General features: G+C 41.3%; 4 protein-coding genes across 5 annotated transcripts; all 4 read right to left on the bottom strand.

Moving 5' to 3' along the window:
- Positions 1-1,055: 1,055 nt before the first annotated feature.
- Positions 1,056-4,730, bottom strand: LOC102702765. The gene is made up of 3 exons (XM_040524862.1): positions 4,378-4,730; positions 2,604-2,729; positions 1,056-1,906 (listed from the first exon to the last, which is right to left on the bottom strand). Exons 1-3 carry the CDS (start codon positions 4,728-4,730, stop codon positions 1,171-1,173), a joined length of 1,215 nt encoding a protein of 404 aa, XP_040380796.1. The 3' UTR covers positions 1,056-1,170.
- Positions 4,731-6,141: 1,411 nt separating this feature from the next.
- On the bottom strand, positions 6,142-14,760 carry LOC102710129 (long chain acyl-CoA synthetase 4-like). Of its 2 annotated transcripts, XM_006655749.3 has the most exons (19): positions 14,522-14,760; positions 14,316-14,379; positions 13,959-14,048; positions 12,773-12,829; positions 12,617-12,665; positions 12,342-12,418; positions 11,338-11,377; positions 11,154-11,248; positions 10,397-10,564; positions 10,184-10,294; positions 10,020-10,107; positions 9,190-9,256; positions 8,885-8,960; positions 8,655-8,772; positions 8,306-8,551; positions 8,088-8,227; positions 7,474-7,656; positions 7,265-7,384; positions 6,142-7,129 (listed from the first exon to the last, which is right to left on the bottom strand). In XM_006655749.3, exons 1-19 carry the CDS (start codon positions 14,647-14,649, stop codon positions 7,094-7,096), a joined length of 1,953 nt encoding a protein of 650 aa, XP_006655812.1. In that variant the 5' UTR covers positions 14,650-14,760; the 3' UTR covers positions 6,142-7,093. The 2 variants fall into 2 exon arrangements, with proteins under 2 accessions (XP_006655812.1, XP_040380952.1); XM_040525018.1 differs by lacking the exons at positions 12,342-12,418; positions 12,617-12,665; positions 12,773-12,829; ... (1 more) ...; positions 14,316-14,379; positions 14,522-14,760 and adding an exon at positions 11,893-11,994 and having other exon boundaries at positions 6,143-7,129.
- A 593-nt stretch (positions 14,761-15,353) lies between these two features.
- Positions 15,354-16,581, bottom strand: LOC121054695 (non-specific lipid-transfer protein A-like). Its single transcript, XM_040525019.1, has 2 exons — positions 16,126-16,581; positions 15,354-16,016 (listed from the first exon to the last, which is right to left on the bottom strand). Exons 1-2 carry the CDS (start codon positions 16,569-16,571, stop codon positions 16,007-16,009), a joined length of 456 nt encoding a protein of 151 aa, XP_040380953.1. The 5' UTR covers positions 16,572-16,581; the 3' UTR covers positions 15,354-16,006.
- Positions 16,582-18,651: 2,070 nt separating this feature from the next.
- Positions 18,652-19,014, bottom strand: LOC121054669 (succinate dehydrogenase assembly factor 4, mitochondrial). The gene has a single exon (XM_040524861.1). It carries the CDS (start codon positions 19,012-19,014, stop codon positions 18,652-18,654), a length of 363 nt encoding a protein of 120 aa, XP_040380795.1.
- Positions 19,015-23,026: the final 4,012 nt, after the last annotated feature.

The following is a 23,026-nucleotide window of genomic DNA, read 5'->3' as shown; positions in this document are numbered from 1 at the left end:
GAATCTTTTGAGCCTAATTAATCCGTCATTAGCATATGTTGGTTACTATAGCACCTATGGCTAATTATGGACTAATTAGGCTCAAAAGATTCGTCTTAAGATTTTTTCCGTAACTGTGTAATTAGTTTTTTGGTTCATCTATATTCAATACTTTATTTAGGTGTCTAAAAATTCGATGTGATGTTTTTAGAAAAAATTTGAAAACTAAACGAGACCTCAGAATGCAATGTTCAGTGCAACTGTCAAGGACAAGTGTCACCCAGATTGAGATGTTTTCACCCACTCTGGGAAGCATGCAGGATGCAACTGATAATCAGGGTAATCTATTAGACTGACAGTGTACCTGTGAATAGGGGTATAAGTGGACTAGCCCATCAACCCGTTTATAGGCCAATTAAGCGGGTTGTCTGTCGGGTTACTCGTTTAATTGACCTATAAACGGGTTTACGGGCTTGCCCACTTACACCCTTACCTGTGAAAGTGATCACCAACTTGCTTGCTGCAGTTAATCTATTGGGAATGTATTGTCAGACTATCAGGTTACTGTGATCAAGTGAATACTACTACTAAAGATCAACTATCGCTGAACCAAATAAGGGTTTGTCCAAAAAGGAATGCAAACTGCTGTAACGCTAATTAATTAACTCCATGTCATCACCAACACCAGCCTAGTCAGACACTGACTGTATCAGCAAAATTCACATCGAATCTCCAATAGCTCTTCACAAAACTCAGATAAATTATAAGATTTCCCGAAATATGAAGAGATTATGGATTAAAGCTTAGCTAGAATAATCCTAGTGTTTCAGTTGCTAAAAAAAACAAGAACGAAGTAACTGATTATTTCATTCGTTTTTTTTTTTTGATGCTGTTGACTTTTTAATATTCGTCTTATTTAAAAAATTTATATAATTATTAACTATTTTTATTATGATTTGGTTTGTTACTAAAATACCTTTAAATATGATTTATAATTTTATATATTTAGACAAAAAAAATTAAATAAGACATAATTAAACGTAAATCAAAAGCCAATGATAAAAAAAAAACCCGGAGCGAGTACTGCCGTAGTGCTGCCTATCCTGTCATCAAGATGAAAAAAAAAACTCTTAAAAAAGAACGAAACGAAAATTATTGCCACGTCAGGTGACACGTGGCACGCCTCATCTATCACGCGTCTCTGTACTGGCCGTACATGGAAGCGGGGCCGCCAAACAATGGCGGGAACGGCAGGTGCGGGTCGGCGAGCTCGCCGTGGTGCACGTAGGGAGGGTAGTCGAAGTCGGCGGCGGCGGAGAGGGAGGCGTGGTCGACCACCGCGGAGGAGGACGCGGCGGTGGCGGCGGAGACGACCTCGTGGAGCTCCGACGAGTCCCCGTGGCCCATGACGAACTGGCCGCCTCCGCCTCCCCGCGGCTCGTAGCAGTGCTCGACGGAGAAGTAGCTCGAGCCGGCCGCCGACCCGGCCGGCGAGACGAACGGCGAGGAGAAGCCCTCTCCTCCTCCTCCTCCTCCTAGCACGTCGACGGCGTCCGGCTGCCCCACGCCGGCGTGGTGGAACGGCACGGAGGGGAAGCAGAAGCGGTGGTGACCGTCGTGTAAGTCCATCGTCGCCGCCGGCGGAGGAACCTGCAGCCCGTCGGTCTCCACCTTCAGGTCGTCGATCTTGAAGCTCATGAGCAGCTCCACGCTCGGCTCGGCTGCCTGCGGCGGCGGCGGCGGCGGCTGGTGGTTCCCGCCGGCGGCCGGAGGAGGCGCCGCGGCGGCGTCTTGGCGCTGCCTCTGGTGGCAGGTGTGGGCGCCCTGGTAGGTGACGTCGAAGACGGCGAGGTCGGCGTCGGAGCGCTGCACCTGCTTCGTCGCCGGGCAGCCCTGCGCGTTGCGATACGTGCACCGGTAGTACCCCCTGCAACCATCGGACGGCGGCGGTAACATCCACGTGTCAGTGACTGGGAGCATCGGCATCTGGGACGTTCCACTTTCGAAATACATCTTTGAACACTATTTTTTTTAACATTGGTAATCCTAACAAAATCATATTTAGAAAGATACCGATGTTTAAAGTTTCCGATGTTTAGATTAGAACGTGCATAAAATGAAGGGCACATTTAAATCATATGACTGAAAAAACAGAGAAATAGAAAAAACACAGGATTCTGAAATGAATACAAGTGTAAAACAGAGGATTACAAAACACCTGAAAAACATAGGATAGGAATGACCGTTTGATTGTACCATAGAAAAAACATAGAAATTTGAGAAGAGATACAGACTCAAAGGATTTTTTTCATGGGGTTCTACCTCTTGTTAAATTTTCTCCAAAACTTATATAGAAAGAGACATTCCATAGGAATTTTATAAGATTTCATATGGTTCATTCCTTTGATTCAAAGGGCTTGGTAGGAAAAATTTCTATAAGAATAAAATTTGTGAATTTCCTTTGAGTCAAAGTGGGCCGAAATGTTCTTTGTGGCCAAAGAAAATGATTAGGGCTCCTTCAGAACAAATAAATTTTACAAGATTTTTGCAAGAAACAGTTTTGTTCCTTAAAAATTTGTCTGAAATTCCTCGAAATTGAATAGGCCACTCGAAGTTGGGCTAACCTTGGGAACTTGGCACCGAGGATGTCCTTCTGACCATACTTCCTCCAGCTGAATCCATCATCTGGGGTAGCCTCCAAACTTGCATCTGGCAGCCTGAATTTTTCGGTCCATCGTGGAAGGCCCTTCCTGCTTGATTTACAGCCATGAAATTTATGGTGGTTATTGTTTAGCTTTTACAAAAATAAAATAGAATGATATATTTATAAAGAAAAATATGTTCGTAGCGACCTAAAAATATTGGTGAAAAAATAAACTACGATGAAAAGTCTCAAAATCAATTCTACATTTTAAGTTAAAAATTTAAATGTTGGTTTATATACAGATCAAAGAGAAAAGATGAGGTCGTATATTTTTCTCATGGGTTGACCACGGCAAATGCTAATAAGTCATTAATACTTCTTCATGCTTATGATCATGATTGTTCCCATGCTTTTGACCCAGGAACTATGACATAGATTTCCACATTGCCCGTCCTTGGGGTTAGGTCCTTTTGAAATATATTTTGGCGGTGCTGTGTTTTGATAAAAAAAATTTACGGTTGCATATGATTAGTTTGAAAGCATAAATTATGCAACTTTTTTATATTTATGCTGATCTATCGTAATAAATTAAATAGCCTCTTTGGCATCACAGTGTATTTTTTCCAAAGTTTTTTGTCTGGGGAATTAGAACTGCAGCCAAACCAAATACCCATAAATTCAAACATTATTTGTCTGATGCAAGGTGTAGCAGAGCCAGAATAACATTAAGCATAGAGTTGACTTTTTTTTTCATTTATAATGTGCTAGTTAGATTTTCCGTCCATTCACTAAAAAGAATAACAACGACATGGATTTTAGACTTGCAACTTGCAAGTATACGACATGAAAGAGCTCAATCATACCATAAAGTGGGACTTAGACTGTGTTGGAGATGAAGGACAATAACAAGATGTGTAAAATAAGGTGAGCTATCACTGTATGATAAATTAAGTATTTTAAAGCTTGAAAATAAATTGATATGATTTTTAAAATAATTTTTTCATAGAGATTTTTTTAAAAAAAAATCATTTAATAGTTTGTAAGACGTGCGTATGAAAAATAAATGAATTTTTCACTAACTATTACTCCCTCCATATTTTTTTATATGACGCCGTTGACTTTTAGGTCTATGTTTGACCATTTGTCTTATTCAAAAAAATTATATAATTATTAATTATTTTGTTATAATATGATTTATTATTATAAAAACTTTAATTATGTATCATAATTTTGTATATTTAGATATAAATTTTGAATAAGACGAATGATCAAACGTAATTCTAAAAATTAACGGTGTCATATATACATAAAAATATGAAGGGAATACAAAAGAACGGAGCCCTAGAAAGGTTGGTACCAACTTATCCCTACCAAAATAAGACAATTTACTTTATCCAACACAACCTTCGTACTAAAACATGCACAGTAACTTCTATAAACCAAGATAATCTAGAAACATTTATTTAACTTTTAAATAGGATAAGATCCAACCTCTACATTCATCGGATATATAATCAAACATCCGGGTGCACTGTATGCACCATGGTTACGTTAACTAACCAAGTAACGGCTCGATTTTTTTAACCTACAAATTATTTATAATTTTGGGACTAAGAGTAGTAGCTTTCACTTCAGTTAAATACTGCTTATTTAAGTGCCATTTCTTTTCAATAAAAAGTGATGTGTGATGTCAGCCAAAACGGCAAGCGTGTGCGTGAGAGAGAGAGATTTTGAAGCGAGTCGAACACACGCACCTTCTCTTGATCATGTCCTGACAGCGTCCCTGCGGCGCGACGTCCATTGCCGTCCTGCCCGAGCTCTCGTCCGCCGACCGCGGCGAGTCGGAGCGGTCGCCGGTGCCGGTGGTGGTGCCGCGCGACCCCGACGCGCCGGCGCCGGCGCCGGCAGCCTCGATGGCCCTCGCCATGGCCGTCGCCCTGGCGAACGTGCGCTGCAGCTGCCGCGCGGCGCCTCTGTAGTACTCCTCCCCGCGGCCGCCGTCGGCCGCGGCCTCGCCGAGCTGCCTTGCCTGCTCCTCGCCGTCGGCGAGGACGCTCAGCAGCTGATGGATGTCTCCTCCTCCTCCTCCTCCGGCTCCGTCCTGCATGGTCAATTCTTGGACACGGCACGCCAAAGCTAAGCACCTGGCTGGTTGTTCTAGCTAGCTTGGATCAATCAATCAGCTTGCAGTTTCAGAGTTCAGAGTTCAGACAGCAGGGTCGATGTCGCAATGGCAGATTTGAAGGGCAAAGCTAGACGGTAGGATCAATGGAAGGATCATGCCAAGTTCAGAGAAAGTGATGAACAGAAGGGAAATTGCAGAGGTGACCAAGAAATGACACAGCAGCAGCTCTGAAATTCTGTACTGACCTAGCACGACGAGCTATATATCTAACTACCTTAAATCTATGCAAGATCACTTCTTTCTATCCACTTTCTACGTAGCCAGCTTCTCCTAGCCAAAGCTGCAAGATTTTCATGAACTGAGTGCAGAAGCAGAAGAGAATGGCAATCAGTTCTTTCCCTGCTTTTGCTTGCTGGCAAGAATGGGCACAGATTCAGAAGCAGAAATGGGGGAGATAGTTTCAGGAAGAGCATTGATCATTTGATCTAGCTAGGGGTTGGATTCATGGAGAGAGATCAGAGATGTGGTGATGGGGAATGGGGAATTTAAGGCCGGTGGCCATGGAGGTCTGAACTCTGAATTCGGTTGGGTTTGGGGAGATATGATATGCTGGAGATGTTGGTAGGAGGGAGGGAAACTTTGACCAAACAGAAACCATGCAAAGTTAAATTATTTTTCATTGTATTTCTCTTGTATTCTTTTTTCCCTGGGTGCTTGTCCCCCGTTGACCAGTCTTTGGTCATACTCATTAACATACTAGTGCTGTTACAGGATGAGCATATGGAAATTGCTATGTGCACCCTGAATTGGCAGTAAAGTTTCTCTTTTTTTGTTTGCTATAAGCAGAAGAATTACTTCGAGTGGTGGAGCATATGGGAGTTGCTAAGTACACCCTGTATTGGCGGAATAGTTTCGCATTTTTTACCTCTATTTTCGTACTTCTGCTTATATTTATAAGAAATATTTAAATTTTTAGCCTTAAATTTGAAATTGATTTTGAGTTTTTTTTCACCAAAATTTATTTTCCAGCCTTGGTTTTCGGATCGATATGAATACATATGTTACAGTTTTATTCTTAAATTATTTTTCGTTTGTAAATATGCAGTTTACAATCACCCCCTTGGGTTTGCTGTAAAGGAGAAAGAGAATTTACTTGGAGTGATGGCCTGCTTTATGTTTTTAATTTCAATTTATCTCATCTGGTTCCAGTTATTGGGAATTTTATGATGCATATCTACGTAAGCTTCGCTACTTTGTGGACTATTCGATTCCATTTTGTGAGTCAATTAGTTTGTTTTTTACCTGATTCAGTTTGTTGTGTAGAAATTAAGCAAAGAGTTTCCAAGAAAGAAGCTCCAATCTCGAGTGCAAAGTAGAAAGAAAAGAACACGCATTGGCTTTTATTATTTTCCTTTTTGTTAATGTCATATTCACCGGAAGCCTTAAGCTACCCTAATAAAGTTCACAACTTTTGACTTGTGAGAAATAAAGATAACAAGTGTGTTGATCTAATTAGCTCCAACCTTAAACCTTTTCCCAAAGCTCATGGATATTACATCGAACTTGCAGGTATTAATGCGATGCCTTTCAGAACACAGACATATCTGGAGCCTGATGTGGTATGCTTATTCTCACTGTGACAATGACATTATATACTGTTGCATTTAAGCTTTGATACCTCCCTCCCTCTCTTTTTTGTTGGCATTCACTCACCACATAATTGCTTTTTGGCAAAGTTTGGTGGACTTAGGAATGTTCAAAGCTCAGAGACAGTGTTGACTGCTGACCAGTCAACCCTTCACTCCAATTGCTACTTGGTCAAACTGATCAAAGAAGAAGAGAAGCAGAGCACAATACTATTGGTCTATTGGCAAAAGAGAGGTCAACTTAGAAGGTTGGAAGAACTGACCAGGAATCTTCAAACCTGTTTCCGCGTGTAGAGCAGCAGGAGGTGAGAAGGAACCTGACAGTGACGCAGGGCTTCACAGCTCGTGCTTACGCCCGTGTGCTGACCCAAGAAAAGGGAGGTTTTGTGGGTCACAGCCGCACAAGGAATAGTTCTTATCATTTGCTAAGCAACCAGAAAATAGCACTAGTACATGACACAGAATTAGATTCTAAGGGAATATAGTCATTAAGTTGTGCAAAACATGGGATGCCTAACAATAGAATGATCTAGCAAAGACAATCCCTGTCACAACGTTTCTGAATGGTAATTATTTCAGCAGAAGAAAGAGGCTATGATCTGTTATTCTGTTTCCATTCTTGTATGAGTGGATAGGCACATATGACAACGTGAATTGGATTTATATATACAACCACAGTGAGATTACAACGTTGCTCGTTTACTTCGCGGTCTTGTAGAGTGCATCAATGATTCCCTGAACGAACAACAAAATTATTAGCAAGTGATAGAGATTATTTTTACTTTCGTTAGCTAGAAGACTTCAGAAATGATGGTATGACAAAAGAACAGAATAGCAGAAAATAAAATTTGTTCGGACATGGCATCCAACCTGATAGTGCCTAAGCATCTGTGGTCGTTTCTTCTTGTATGTTGGGGTTATAAGATCACGCTCCATATCAAATGGCAACGGGTCAAGGTGGATAGCTTTTATGAACTCATAGCCTTTCAGCTGGCATGGTAAAAAAATACATACACATTTAAATTCTAACCCCACTGTGAAGTGTAGAATTGTAGAAGGTAGATGCCTCAAAACTTTACCTTCTTTTCCTTTGCAATCTTTATGAGTTCTGAAATAATATATTCTTTAGCTCTTGAATTTTTGCACAGTTCAGAAAAACTCCCAGCAATACCGTTTTGTTTAGCCCAATTCTCAAGAGCTTGTTGGTTGGGATTTATGACAGCAACAAGGAAAGATTCAAAACTATTTCCATAAACCCATATCTGAAATGACAATGAAAAGCAATTCATTAGCAAAGGGAAAAGGTCAATATTGTTCATGCATTGGGTTGTCAGATGCATCACATTTTTCAAACAAACATGCAACATATAGTTTTACAGTGATTAGAACCAAAAGGGCATGAGGCACTACCAAACAGTAAACAATTTTGAGGTGAAGCAATTATTTCCCTCTCTTTTAGTGCAGCACATTTTAGTGCCGAGCATGTAAACATGGTGCCATGACATGGATCACTTAGATACTCATATGAATTTACTGTTTGGTATGCATTTTAATAACACTATAGGTTTCAAAAAGATAAACTGGTGAGTTTAACACCATATCATGCTATCAGCAGTTTGATGTCATAATGACCTTTTGTTCCAACCCAAGAACACTTCTTAACTTCCTCTCATTTTTCAGATCAGGTGCTTACCGAATCTATCTCTTGGAGAACCCCATACACATTCTCAAGATTCTCCACTGCAACGTACTCTCCCTGTGACAGCTTGAATATATTTTTCTTCCTATCAATGATTTTCAACGACCCATCTGGTTGCCACTCGCCAACATCCCCTGTATTACACATAGTCATCATCTGAACAAATAATGTCACTGTAGTGAACTAGCCCAGAAATTATTGAAACAGCTAACCTGTGTGGAACCATCCATCAATCATGACTTCTTGTGTAAGATCCTCTCTTCTATAGTATCCTGAGAATAGAACACTTCCTTTTACACATATCTCTCCACGAGGGATGTTTGACAAAGCATCATAACCCATCTCTGGAACTGACTCAAGACGTACGTCCAAATGTTGAACTGGTGGACCAACTGTCCCAACCATGGAAATATCATTTGGTATTGCAACAAATGACGCAGCACCAGTTTCCGTGAGCCCTAAATTTGGATTCAAAAGTTTATGTAATATTATGTCAACCAACAATATGAAGCGTTTGGTCAAATACTTCCTAAAGGAACTTGAACGCTGAAGCAAGCATACCATAGCCTTGAACAACACTTGCACATGTTACAACCCTCAAAAATTCTTCCACTGCAACAGCTAATGGGGCGCCACCAGACACAATAAAACGTAGGTTTCCACCCAGTCTTTCTTTCACCTAAAGGATAAACACTATGTTAGGGCAATGATTAACATATCAAGATGCATTGACAATTTGAATTTTATCTGGTGAAGTGCTAAAAAGTTGCTCCTGAACTAACTAATTGTACCTTGTTGAAAACTAATTTGTCAAAAAATGGAGCTGCCTTCTCATGCTTAATGCCTTTCCTCATGCTGTCCAGTTTCCTGATCATTTGATCATTACTACTAATTCAGAATTTTTATCACCCAATCACACAAGTTACGAAAAAAATAAGTGGAGCAAATAATGAAACTTCAGCAAAGGCCAAAGAACATAAGAATATCAGAAGAAACTTATGATATCCAATTCATCAACTCAAGGTGTTCCGTAAAAGGAATCAACTCAAGGCATTCCGTAAAAGGAGTTGTCAGTAATAATCATATCCAGACTTACAGCTTGTAAGCAATATTGAATAAAGTTTTCTTCAGTATACCACCAGAAGAAATCTTTCCTGTAAGACCTACATAAAGAAAATGCACGGAATAGTAGTCAATGCCATAATATCACAAGTACAGCTAGACATCATGTGCAACTTTCCACTGAATTTCTACATTGCAGGACCTTCATTTACAATAGAGTTCAGTAGCTCACTAGTAGATCAATCCTTGCAAAACATTTCCACTATATAACAATTTAACAGTTTCTGGTTTGTTCCATTTTGCATCCTTGTCGAAAAAATTCAATCTAAAGAGAAGCTTGTAAAAAATTTCAAGTAAGGCCTCTGGCAAACTGTTATGGAGCTCATTGTTACTGTACACTTTTACATTTCGGGCTCTATTGTTTTACTTTTGCTTTTGCTTACAAGCCAAATTTGAATTTTAAAGCCTAAATTTGGAGTTGATCTTGTGGTTTTTCCACCTTCGTTTACTTTACAGCGTTTGCGTTTGAATCGCTATGGACTTGTATAAAAAAGTTTTACCGATAAATTATTTTCCGTTTGCTAATAAGTATTTCACTTTTTTTCTTCCAAAAAGTGAAACAATGGGACTTGGATACCTCATACACAAATTATATTAATGCATTTATAGCGAAGCCATGAAAATAATAGTAGTCTAGACATATTAATGTCATGAATAGAAACATGGCAGGTTATTGGACAGACTGATTAGAAAAATAAATTCAGAAACAAGTATATTCATTGAGTTCTACTTTCTATACAAGGAGACAAACTAATAGACATTAACATGACATATTAGCTAAAGTGCACACATTTGGAATTTTACCTGAGTATATTCTATCAAGTACACGTGGAACTGCACAGAATACTGTTGGTTTTAGTGCTTCAATGTCTTCAACCAACAGCTTGACATCCTACATACACATGAAACTGTTTGAGTATGCATCCATTGACTACTTAAATGAAAATAAGGAGTACCCATAAACATACCCCACGCCAAAATCCAATTCTTGATCCATGAGAAATGAATACTTCTTCAAAGATTCTATCGAAGATATGAGCTAGTGGAAGATATGACATATAAACATCATCATGACCAAACTGCAACAAAGCAATGGAGGGCAACCAAAATGAGTTGCCTGATTCATTCAAGAAAGAATGTAAAAATGGTTATTTCAGACTACATATATATTCTACACTTACAGGTTCGCCAACAGATCCGGTCACGGAATCAACACCAGAGATGTTAACAAGAAGGCTTTCATTTGATATCATAACACCTTTAGGGTCTCCAGTTGTTCCGCTTGTGTACATTATTGTGCAGATGTCAGATTTCTTCTTTTCAGGAAGATCAAAATGATAATCACCTCCCTGTAAGCATAAAAGTCACACAAGTTCATTACAATACTTCGGTAACATGAATATGACTGGTAAATCCCACATTATCAGTCAGACAAGTTTAGTTATTCAAGATAATCTTGCACTATATCATTGTAAAGAACTAAGTAGATTGAAACAATTTATATTTGTGCCTGTACAAAACACTTTTATGGCATGCATGGAAGTTACATAAATATCTAATAAGTCATATGTAAAATGCAACTGTATATGTAAAAATAGTTTGAAACTTTAGAAATGAATATTATGTGTTTACTAGGTAACTCTGGGCCTCAAAATGAACATGTAAAATATGTCATGGCCACATTGATTTGGATATGGGCCTTCATACCATGGGATGAGTGCCACAAGCACCAATTTGCTTCTATCCATATAATAGAATAACTCAAAGTATATGCTGGATATCAAACAAGGCAAACGAATGAAAACTTTAAAGCATTTTGTAAAATTGGTGATGAGCATTGCTGTTTAAGGAAGCATCTTATGAGGCAGTTCTTTCCATAAAGACCCACCAAAACACCTGGAGTAATCAAGAAAGCAGGCTATGCAAAGACCAGCTTACCATAATCAGGAATTCCTCCCATGAGAATATGGACATCCCATGGTTTTTAGCTTCCTCTTTTTGGTCATTTGTCACACCTCCAAAGCTGACGATTACTGGAAGAAGGATAAGAAAATAAAAATTGATATAGATTCCAGTGACCGTGAATCGACCAATTGATGCTACGGGTATCAAATGAACTTACTCTTCAAATACTTTGAAGTGGCATGACAAGTTTTCAAGAGCTGCAGCATAAAATCATTATCAAGTACTATTAGGAAGCAATCAAGTTTAAAGAAACCATAGTAAGAACTACACACATATACCATCCGAACCAAATTACACAAACACTCGTTTGCATATTGCACTATTTAATCCATTGAAGATGGAATCGAGAGCTCGAGACCTCTCAGTAATTCAGCACTAACTAAATTGCTAACGAATGCAACATCAGCAGCAGCTGAACATATGGTCTCTCAATGATTACATACAAAAGCTCGCTCCGCATATGCGTGATGCGTCTAGTCAGTAATTTCGAATAGCAAATACTACATGAGAATATGAGATGATATTCCGTATCACAGATCCAACTAATCGAATCACAATTCGCACGCCCAAAAACTAGAGCCCATTCTAGCCATCTCAATCATTTCCTACAAAATCGCTGCATACGGATCAAACTCCACTTGCGCTAAAAAAACAAAAATCCTGGGCAAAATCAAAACCTGCAGAGTTCAGCGCGCCGCGCGGGTTCGCCTACCGGGAGGAGGCGCGGCCGAACGACGGGACGACGCCGCGGCGAGGTCCGCCGCCAGGCAATCGCCTCCAGGCACCGCGCCCATCGCATGCCCCGCCCCCTTTCTCGCGGTCGCGGGGGCAAACCGCTGCCACACCATGCCCGCAGCCCACTGCGGTGCGGAGAGCACGAGGGCCATCGCCGGAGCTCGCGGCGCGGAGCAGGCCGGGCAACTGCGCCGCCGCCGTGCGAGGCCGCCTCGCCGGAAATGCGACCGGCGACTCGCCGTCCGGCCCCGCGAGGCCGCGACGCGGCCTATGTGCGATCTTATTGGGCCGGGCCGAGATAAGACTAAACTAGGCGGGCCAGATTAGATCAACTAAATGGGCTCTACTTGGGCCGTACATGAAAGCCCAGCCCATTTTCTTTCCAAACCAGCCCATATAAAATTGGAAAAGCTGCCGAATTATTACCTCTGAAATTTTTCTTTCCTCCACAAAAGCGATCTGGATTTCAGCATGGCACACGATAAACTCCACTGCACCAGCACCTAGAACATACCAAAAAAAATTAAAAATGTGAGTAAATGATGAGCCAGGTTCAATGTTTGAGCTATTTTTACGATTTGTGAGGTATTTGTACTTTTCAAATGTTAGTTTTATGGTATCGATATCTTTAATTCTTCAAATGATTTTAAAAAAATAAAATTCATCCATCATAGAATGGCACATGCCGTTCATGTGCTTACCAAGACTATCATAGAGCGGCACGCAGGAAATCCCAAGTGCATTGCAAGCCTGAGAATGATCAGATGAAATTAAAATGACAGTAATTAAGAACCAACACAAAGCTGTTCATGCAGATTAATGGTTAAAAACTGCTCATGTGCATGAGTAAAAACTACCTCCATGCTGATGATCCATTCCGGACAGTTTGCGCCGTAGATGCCACAGCATTCACCCTGAAATTCGGTAATTAATTAAATTAATCAGTTTGAACGGGTCAAGGAACATATCTGAATTGTAAAAATCTAAAATGATTGCACTAGTCAACTGTTCCCATCCGATAACATATTATCAGCAAATGCGAAAATTCCACCAGTCTAGTTTTCAAGGGTAAACTAGTTTTCACACCAACTGAAAAATCTGAATGAGATTTGCTCCGGTCTAAAAAAATATCTTGAGCTACTAATACCTCACGGTAACAAATTGTTAGATCTAACAATGCCTACTCTGCTCAGCTAGATCCAATGGTGAGAAACGATTTAGTACCGTAAAGTACTGGTAGCTTCAGTTACCTTTTGTTGGACTGGAACAAATCTATATCGGAATACTGAATTGTTGTTGAATATGATATCCAGACTGACAGATTGGCTGGGTTTGAATTTTCTTTTTGGCTGGGTCAGACTGACAGATTGCACTGAGAGATGCCAGGTTAGATACGACGACGAGACGCTAGAGATTGCACTGAGAGTTCCAAATCCTAGAACATGATAAATTCAACTCTCCTGCAGGTCATGAACTGTTCAGACTTCAGACTTTTTACTTTAGACGATTCGAACAGTGGACTTTTGCTCACAAACCGGCCAAGTTGTGGTTGTCAGTGCTTCTGTCATCCAGATGGCAACAAGAGTGGAACTCTTGTGCTGGTGGTAAATCTTGGTTTTGGCAATGTCAAAGTTACTGTAATCTAATATGAAATTAATTAAAGTTTAATGACTCCAAACAAACAAGCCTTTCCAGATGCTTAATGGTTAATTTACTACCAGGTCAACTCATATATCTGAACTGATCCAATCATGTTTGGTTGATGCAAGCCTGCGCCGTTTATTTTAAATTATCTAGATTTTGTAAGATCCAAATACATGTGAAGCATGTATCCACAACTTAATTTCATCAACTGCTTAAATTATATATTGGCAGCTGGCTCAGGCTTGCAGTCAATCGACTGTTCGTTCAAGACGTGCACAGATGGCCATGCATGATGATCTAAATATAAACCCAATGAGCTCTGGGAATTGCTTAGGAAACACTCCAGTTCAGTTAAATTTTACTGCAGGAAAAAGTTTTAAGGGAAATTAAGCCAATTACCTTCTTGATTCCTGATTTGCTAATGGATGCAGCAAGTTTCATCACCATGTCATAAACCTCCTTATAAGTCATCCAAACATAGTCACCTGCCTGTTCATATGTGCACACAGAACAAATTAACCACACAGTAGAAAACTAATTGAGCTGAAGCAATCTGCACTCCACACTGATCAAGATGAGGAAATGGGCTATGTGTAGAGCAACTGTTCAGATCTTCAGAAAGTAGTACTTGGAATTTGGAATGATCAAGGTAGCAATACATTTTCTAGAAGGCAGAAGAGAATTATTTATGTGAAATTAATGTGAAATGGAGATTATTCTTGTTCAACAAGGAGGAAAAGAAAATCAATTAGTCACCTTGCCGTTGACGACTCTCCGGCGACCGAGCATCGGACTGTCGGGGTACTTCTCCACCGAATTCCTGCAAAAGTTATGCAAAACCGATCGATCACGATCAAATCACGCTCTGCGTGGTACAAAAAAGAAGAGCTTTTTACGTCGCCGGCTATTGGCCGGCGAGCTCGTGCATGGCCGGAGCTGAGAGACGAAACCAGATCACCCACCGGAAGACGTCCCAGCAGCTCTCCATCCCCGGCGGCGGCTGCAGAAGTCCGGCGTCCTTGGCCAGCACGTTCTGGTACGTCGGCCCGGCATTCTCCGTCGCCTTCTCCACCTCCACCAAGTGCTTCATCTCCGACGACGACGACGACGACGACGACGACGACGACGGAGGCGAGAGAGGAAGAGAGAGAGAGGATGTCAAGCTGATGCCTTTGCTAGTTGGGAGAGATTGGAAAATATATAGAGCCCATGTCCTGGGTTGACTGAGACCATGACCAGTATTTTCTTTCTGAAATTCTCAACCCATGGATTACGTTTGAATCTCAATTATAGCTTTGAAATTTCTTTTCAAAACCAGGCAAATCAACTTCGTAACTTTGGACAAACCACAGTCAGGTTATGCAGCATGTTGGGTGGTGGAGAATCGTATTCCAAATTGCTCTTCATATGTCTGAATTCTGAACATGGTTTCATACTGCTAGTTCGTTATTACCGGTATTCTGCAAAGACTGAGAGAGATGATTACTTGTCAAAGTTTTTCAATGCAGACTGTCCCAACTAAATCTCTAAAAGTAAACAGTGAGTGTTAACTAGTAAGCATATTCAGCAAGCAATATTAATCTCTAGAGCTCTTTATCAGAGCAAGTACCAATCTTTTTCAGAGAAATCATCTCTCCAACTTTTTATCAGCATGTCAGCACAAAAACACGTACTAGTACTAATCTCTCTAGTTCCCCAACAATGTGGGAAAATAGTGTTAATTAAATAATAATAGCATTTGACCAACTGTTCCCAACGACAACTTGCATTCATTCATGGAGTAGGTGGGGCAGTTCCAGAAGCTTTGATCTGTACAAATTTGGCGGCTCTAGGGCTAGAAAATTGCATAAATTTTTACGCAACCATGTCGCTGGAGAAAGGATCTGGAAGACCATTTCTGTACTTAATTGTACGGATTACTGGATTATCGAAGCAGATACTATAATCAGGTTTAATTTCTGCGATTTCCTCGCAATGTCGAAAGGGGAACAGATTGAAAACTGATGAAAAATAAGCAGAATGATTAGAAAAGGACGAAGCTTGACAGCGACCCAGAAATTATGTGTGCTAGAGTTCGCAAGAATATTGAGTCCAGATTGACTTGGGCTGCACGGGACTAGTTTGTCAGGCCCAGTGAAGCAAGTGTAAGTGTAAGTGTAGTGTCAATTTCCGCATGACACGTGTAATTAGAGTAGGACAAACTAAGCTCAAAAATATATCATTAATGCTTCGAGAAATCATGAAAGCAAAGCTGCACTAGCCAAAGGCGAAAGAGACTTCTGAACTAGATTGAGAATGTGTTGCTTAAACTCTATATTTTTTAACGATGATACGAAGTTACAAACAATGGTTGCTTAATTAACATGGTAAAGTTTGCAAATTGCATTGTGTACGTTCAAAGAGAGAATGTAACTCCTCCATGTTTGAATTTGATGCTTGTTCATTGTTCAACGAACCCTGCAGCAAAAGAATTCGAAGATAAAATCAGTTCATATCAAGAAAAAGAATTCTAAAAAGTTTGAAATTTTGAAGCGTAGTGTGTTGTGTGTATTGCTTGTGATATTACCGGAAGCAGTTGAACGTGGGGCTGGTCGGGATGAAGCCGACGTGGACGTTGCAGGCGGCGGGGAGCCCGGCGGCGCGGCCGGCGTCGACCTTGCCGGCGCCGGCGGCGAGCATGTCCGCCAGGACGCACGCGCAGACGGCCCGGCGCTGGGCGGCGGTGGCGGCCAGCTCCCGGATGTCGCCGAGGCCCCGGCAGCAGCGGCGCGACACGACGGGCTCCGCCCCGGCGACGTACGCCGTGCAGTCGCTGAACGCCGTCTTCGCGAGGCTGCACAGGTCCGACGTCCCCGCCGCGACCAGCTGCCCGGCGGCGACGACGAGCGCGACGACGACGGCGGCGACCGTCGACGACGACGTCGAGTAGCACGTCGGCGTCATGGGCATTGGCTCGCCGTCGCTAGCAAGGGGTTGGGTGAGCAGTGCACTGCTTGGGACGGATGCATGCATCAATGGCGCCATATTTATAGACTAGAGAGATTGAAATGGCGTGGTCTGCTCTGATACGCAACGCGTGCATGGTGCAGAATGTTACTTAGCATTATCTGACAGGATATTTAGTTAGGCCTGTTCAGTTCCTAAAAATTTTTCTTAAAAACATCCCATCAAATTTTTAGACATCTAAATAGAGCATTAAATATATATGAATATTAAAACTAATTACACAGTTACGAGGGGAATCGTGAGACCGATCTTTTAAGCCTAATTAGCACGTGATTAACCATAAATGCTACATTAACCTACATGTGCTAATGACAGATTAATTAGGCTCAAAATATTCGTCTCGCAGTTTCTTGGCAAAATCTGTAATTTATTTTGTAATTATACTACGTTTAATGCTTTAAATGTGTATTCATATATCTCTTTTGCAAATTTTTTTTTTGCAAACTGAACAGAGCCTTATTTACCCGAAAAATTTGATCTTTTCACCGAAGTTAGCAGTAAAATCTACCCTTTTGCATTGTATGATACAACATTTCAGCCTTATTTTTCCCTCACCTTTGTAGACGCACACATTACCCTAATGAGTTACTCCTTCTGTTTCATATTTATAAGTTTTTTTTAATTTATCCATTGATTAATATATATAGTTTGTATATGTGTCTAGATTCACTATTATCATATAAAACTATTTAAGGCTAAAAAGTCTCACACCCTCAAATTTTCGCTTTTGTTTATGTGTATAAATCAAAATTTGATTTTTAACCTAAAATTTATAGTTGATTTGTAATTTTTTCATCATAGTTTATTTCTCAGCATTGACTTTTAGATTAAAAAGAACATGTATATAAAAGTTTTATTCATAAATTATTTTTATTTACAAAAGGGAAGAAAAGTACTTTGAACTTTTGAAGGACTTATCTAACCGTAAGTGCGAGTAACTGTGTCAACTTTAATACTTGAACCTGGATGGATAAATTACACCGTAAGGAGCCTAACCAGTTAGAGCTACGCTCTGTTTGTTCATTTCAGCCTTAATGATCTTGTGGTGAATGGAAAACTTGTGGCAAGTAAAGTATGTAGGGATTTGCAGGACGTGTGACACTCTGCTGCTCTTGCGACAGATGGTTAAGGTAGTAAGCGGTGACCGAATTTTCATGGCCTATGCCTGTGAAATCTTGATCATTAGATCGAGACGAGTGTAAATTGAAATTATGCGACTTTTAGCCATGAAAACTAAAAATTCTTTAGCAAAGGTGGAATTAAACCGGGGTGCTCAGATCACTCATGTGGAAAACGTGATGCTCATGGTGAACAATGGCAAGTCCAGATTTTGATGGCTCATGGTTACTGATATACAGGAGCTCCAAATTATAGCACTGCAGCTGCACAAATGCAAGGTGAGCAATCTAGAACAGCAAATCCATCATCATTGCAGCCAGTATATATGCTTTTCCTTCATTGACAATTTTTCAGTGTCGACCTAGCAACAGTAACAGGCTCAATCTGACAATCAATTGCTGTGCTACTGAAAACGTAAGAGGGAGAAACAGTAGCTGACCAAGGTATGAGCAATCTCAGCATGGAGGATTGGAGGATATCTTCCCTTGTGCCAAATTACATGCTTTCCCAAGTATGTACTGAATCACAGAACAAAATTTGAGATTATCACGCTAAGATTCATGAGGATAGTCCTCTGTAGCATTCAGAAATTCAGAACCATGGGCCTGCATAGCAACTTCCAATCTTTCCTTGTGCCAAATTACAAGTGCTCACAGATCTGCACTGAATTACAAAACAAGCAATTCCATCCCATCACTCAGCTCAAGCAATTCATCAAACAGCAGAAGTGCAGAACAAAGTTTGAGATTACCATGGTGAGATACTAAGATTCATGAGGATTAGTGCCCTGAAAGACTGAAACATTAAGAAATTCAGAATCATGGCATGCATAACAACTTCCACTTTATTCCAAATTCAAGAAGAAAGGAGAGCACAGAGTGATATAAAACCATCTAGTATTACATTTCTTGACAGATCACGCTACGCCGGTGGAGAAAGCTACCATCTTGGCCGGCGGAAGAGCCGGTCAGAAGTCGGAGCACCGGCCACCGCGCTCCCAGTCGCCGTACCGCGTCGGCTCGGGCCCACGCGGGCCGCCGATCTCGCCGGTGGCCTTGTTCACGTGCTCGCCGCCGTCTTCCTGCGCCGCCTCCTTCCCCGCGCTAGCATCTTCCCCCTTCCCCTCCTTGCCCGGTGCCGCTCCCTTTCCAGCTCCGCTCGCGGCCTCCCCCTCCGCCTCCGCCTCCGCCTCCGCCGCCGCGGCCTGATCCGGGGAGGCAGGGCCGGAGAAAAACGCGACGTGCGAGAGGACGGGGGCAGGCGGCTGGGACCGGCCGCGGGAGAGCGCGGGCGCGAAGAAGAAGGCGCGGCGGAGGTGGCTGGCCGCCATGGTCTCGCTCGCCGCCTTCTCTTGCCCGAGGTCGCGGCGCGGCGTCTCCTCCTCGCTTCTCCGGCCCTCGCGCCGCCGCGTGTGCGTGCGTCGAGTCGATGCCTCTCCTACCCTTAACTGGGCGAGGCCCAATACGATGGCCCACCAGACCAGCCCAATAACGGCCCAAAATTATGCCACTTTCCGGCCCATGGTTCCTTATATTTCTATGGGCCAAGGGGAAACCGGCGAGGTGGCGGCGGCGGGCTTGTCTTCTCCGGCGACGGGATGTACGCACGTAGCCATGGCCAAGCTAAATCTCGCTAGCATCGCAGTAGGCGCGCTGTTTTTTTTTCTTCTGGTGCTTATCTCTCGTGCTCCGTCAGACAGTGGCACAAGATTACTGACCCAGATCGATCGATATATACTCCTATCTCAGAAAGAAATTAAAGAAGAAAAGAAAGGCATTATTGGGAATATGAGATCGATATGATCTGATTCTCCATCGATCTTTTCTCGATCATGGCCAGTTCTTCGTTTTGTCGCTAGCTAGATTAATCAGTGCATACTTTTGAAGCTCACTGTGCTGGATGACGATGACCTCAGAACGACCTGAGTACGTGCAAGGTTGCAGCCCTATCTTCTTGTTTCTTAGGTGTACGAGACGAAATTTAAATTTTTTATCTTAGATTTAAAATATATATTTTTCAGTCTTAACTATTAGATTACTAAACACACGTATATAAAAATTTTATTTATAAATATGTTATTTGGTTTTTTCTTTAAAAAAGACAAACAATCACTCCTGGACTAAGGCACTATATCTAATGAGCTTTTTTATGGTTCTTGAAATAGTACCTGCCAGTACTAGTACTGGGAGGTACCAGATCAAATCTAGCCGTTCATTTAGCAGGGTCAGAATGGACCAAACGAAAAGATAACAGTGAAACGACCAGCGCAGCAAAGCAAATCGGTGTCTCTTCCTCTCTCCTCATCTTGCCACCAAGAAAGCAGCTCAGATCTGCCTGTGCCATAGCTGCCTCTCCCCTTTCTTGCTCTAGTCTGCTACGGTGTGCATGCTTCCTCCCATTCGACGCCGTGCCGCGCTGTTCCTTGCCGCCCTTCTTCTGTTGGACGCGGCGGCAGGTGCGTCGTTCCTTGCCACTCTTCTTCTGTTGGATGCCGTGGCAGGTGCGCCGTAGTAATCGATCTGGCTAATCGATGGAGATATATTGAATCCCAGAGAAATGGTTTATTCCACTGCAAGGCAAGACAGCTTGCATGGTTTTCTGTTGAGCACATCAAGTTGAAGTTGAATCAAGGAAGGGCTTAGTTGCTTAGAAGAAGTGGCCAGGTAAATCCAGTAGAAACTTTCTAACTCCTTCAGTTTTTTTATGGACTGAACAAAATAGCAGTAATTTATTTTGTTGCTTTTAATTATACATTATAGCGTGGGATGGTACATTGGTAGTTGCAGATTAGTTAGGAGAGTACCATTTAAAATTTTTTTGACATTTTTTGAACTGCTCCCTAGAAGGATGGTAATGTCCATATTTTCCTGATGCATACGTTGGTTTGTACAGACTTTTCTCATGGCTTGTAAAATGGGTAGTAACAGTACCAACTTGGAGGAACAAAAGGAGTATGAAAAGATGATTAGTATGAGATTTAAGAGTGAGGAGGAAGGTTATGTATTTTACAATAATTATGCTAGAGAGAAAGGATTCAGCATAAGGAAGGATTACGTGAGACGTGATCCAATTACAAATGGGATATTCCATAGACAGTACACATGCTCTAGAGAAGGATGTAGGAAAGATATGTATATGGGTATGAAAAATAGAACTAGACAACCCCGGGCACTTACTCGATGTGGTTGTGAAGCTCAATTTGTGATAAAACTTGACAAGGTTAGGGGTGACTGGTATGTTCTGAAATTTGTTCATAAGCATAGCCATCCATTGTGTAAACCTGATGAAACTGCTTTCTTAAGGTCACATCGTGGACTGTCTGATGAACAGAAAGCTCAGGTAACGGAATTGAAAGAGGCTGGTTTGCGTCAGCATCAAGTGATGGATGTTATGGAAAAACGCCATGGTGGTTATGAAGCGGCTGGGTTTGTTTCTAGGGATCTATATAACCACTTTGTCAAACTAAGGAAGAAACAAATACTTTGGGGGTGACGCCAACCATGTTATCAAGTACATGTAGGCACAACAAAAGGATGATATGGAGTTTTTTTTGAGTACGAGATGAATGATGTTAGTTCTTTGACAAGGTTATTTTGGTCAGACCCACAATCTCGCATTGATTATGAGGCTTTTGGTGATGTTGTTGTTTTCGATAGCACATACCGTGTGAACAAATATAACCTACCTTTCATCCCCTTTGTTGGTGTCAACCATCATGGTTCCACTGTGATTTTTGCATGTGCCATAGTTGCAGACGGGAAGACATCAACATATGAATGGATTCTTAGGCAATTTTTGAATTGCATGGGTCAGAAACATCCAAAATCCTTGATAACAGATGGGGACAATGCAATGCGTAGAGCAATCACATCTGTGATGCCCAATTCAGACCACCGGTTATGTACTTGGCATATTGAGCAGAATATGGGACGACATCTACATCAAGATATGATAGCAGATTTCAGAGTTCTTGTTCATGCACCCATTGATCCATATGAGTGGAGGAGAAAGTGGGATGAATTCAAGTTTAACCATAAAGTTTCTGAAGATAACAAGTGGCTTATGAGGATGTACAACCTAAGAAAGAAATGTGCTGCTACATATACAAAGTTAGGTTTTTCCTTGGTATGAAAAGCAATCAGCGAAGCGAGAGCCTAAACTCAAAACTTCATAGGTATCTAGATCGAAAGCTGACTTTAGTTCTTTTGGTTGAGCACTATGAGCACTGCTTGTCACGTATGAGACATAGAGAGGCTAAGTTAGATGCAAAATCTTCTCAATCAGTTTCGTTCACAGCTAGCGATGCTAGCGAATTTGAGAAGGATGCCTCGCATGTGTTTACCCCCGCAGCTTTTAAGAAGGTGAAGTTGGAAATTTGCAAATCCATGGATTGGGAGGTAATAGATAGTATAGAAGAGGACAGTCTTGTGAGGTATGTAATTTCAAGGAAGGAAAATAGTGAGAAGATGAAAATATTGAGTTGTACGTATGTAGATTCATCCCTGCAAAGCATAACTTGTCCTTGTCAAAAATTGGAGTGTGAATGCATACCTTGTGATCATATATTTGCTGTTTTGCATTTTTTTGAAGGCTGATGCAATTCCTTTGTGTTGTATAATGCGTAGGTGGACAATGAAGGCAAAAAATGCTTTTTATTCAGATAGGTATGGTGAGACATATCATTGGTCTGATCAAATGGAACGCTATCGCAAGTTGCGTAGCGTTGGGAATGAAGTTCTATTCAGATGCTCAATGACTGAAGAATATCTTACCTATTCAGTAAAAAATCTAAGATTTAATAGTACTTGATTTTCACATTGACTGCATCACAGGTAATAGATGCATATATAGAGGTGATAAAAGACATTCATCGGGACAAACCAAGACAACACGGTACAGCCTACCTTGAAAGTTCAACACAAGGACAGATATGGAACATGGATGGTCAATCTAAAGGAACAAGTGGCAAGAGGTATCGTGATTCAAGAGCCGCTGTTGCCGAAAAATACTTAAAGCACGATATGGTAAATTAACAATTGTTCACTTTGACATCTTCTCTACTGCAGGTTTTCTCCCGGTATTTGCAAAGAATCTAACTAACAATATCTACTGCAGGTTTTCATCCCAATATGTAGAAACAAAAACCATTGGTTTGTTGTTGTCATCGCTAAGAATGAAAACATTCAGATACTAGACTCAATAGTTATGTTCAGAGATAGCTATGCTGCAGACAAAGACCTCACAAATATAGTAAGTTTCAGCTCTTCTAATTTTAGTGCACACTATTTTACTTCAACTTAACATATTTGTTTTACTATGTTCCGGATCAAAGGAATTGACAA

This window comes from Oryza brachyantha, chromosome 6 (assembly GCF_000231095.2).
Source record: "Oryza brachyantha chromosome 6, ObraRS2, whole genome shotgun sequence".
NCBI lineage: Eukaryota > Viridiplantae > Streptophyta > Magnoliopsida > Poales > Poaceae > Oryza > Oryza brachyantha.
Note: the sequence above shows the minus strand (reverse complement) of the source record. Positions and strands in the feature narration are given on the sequence as shown.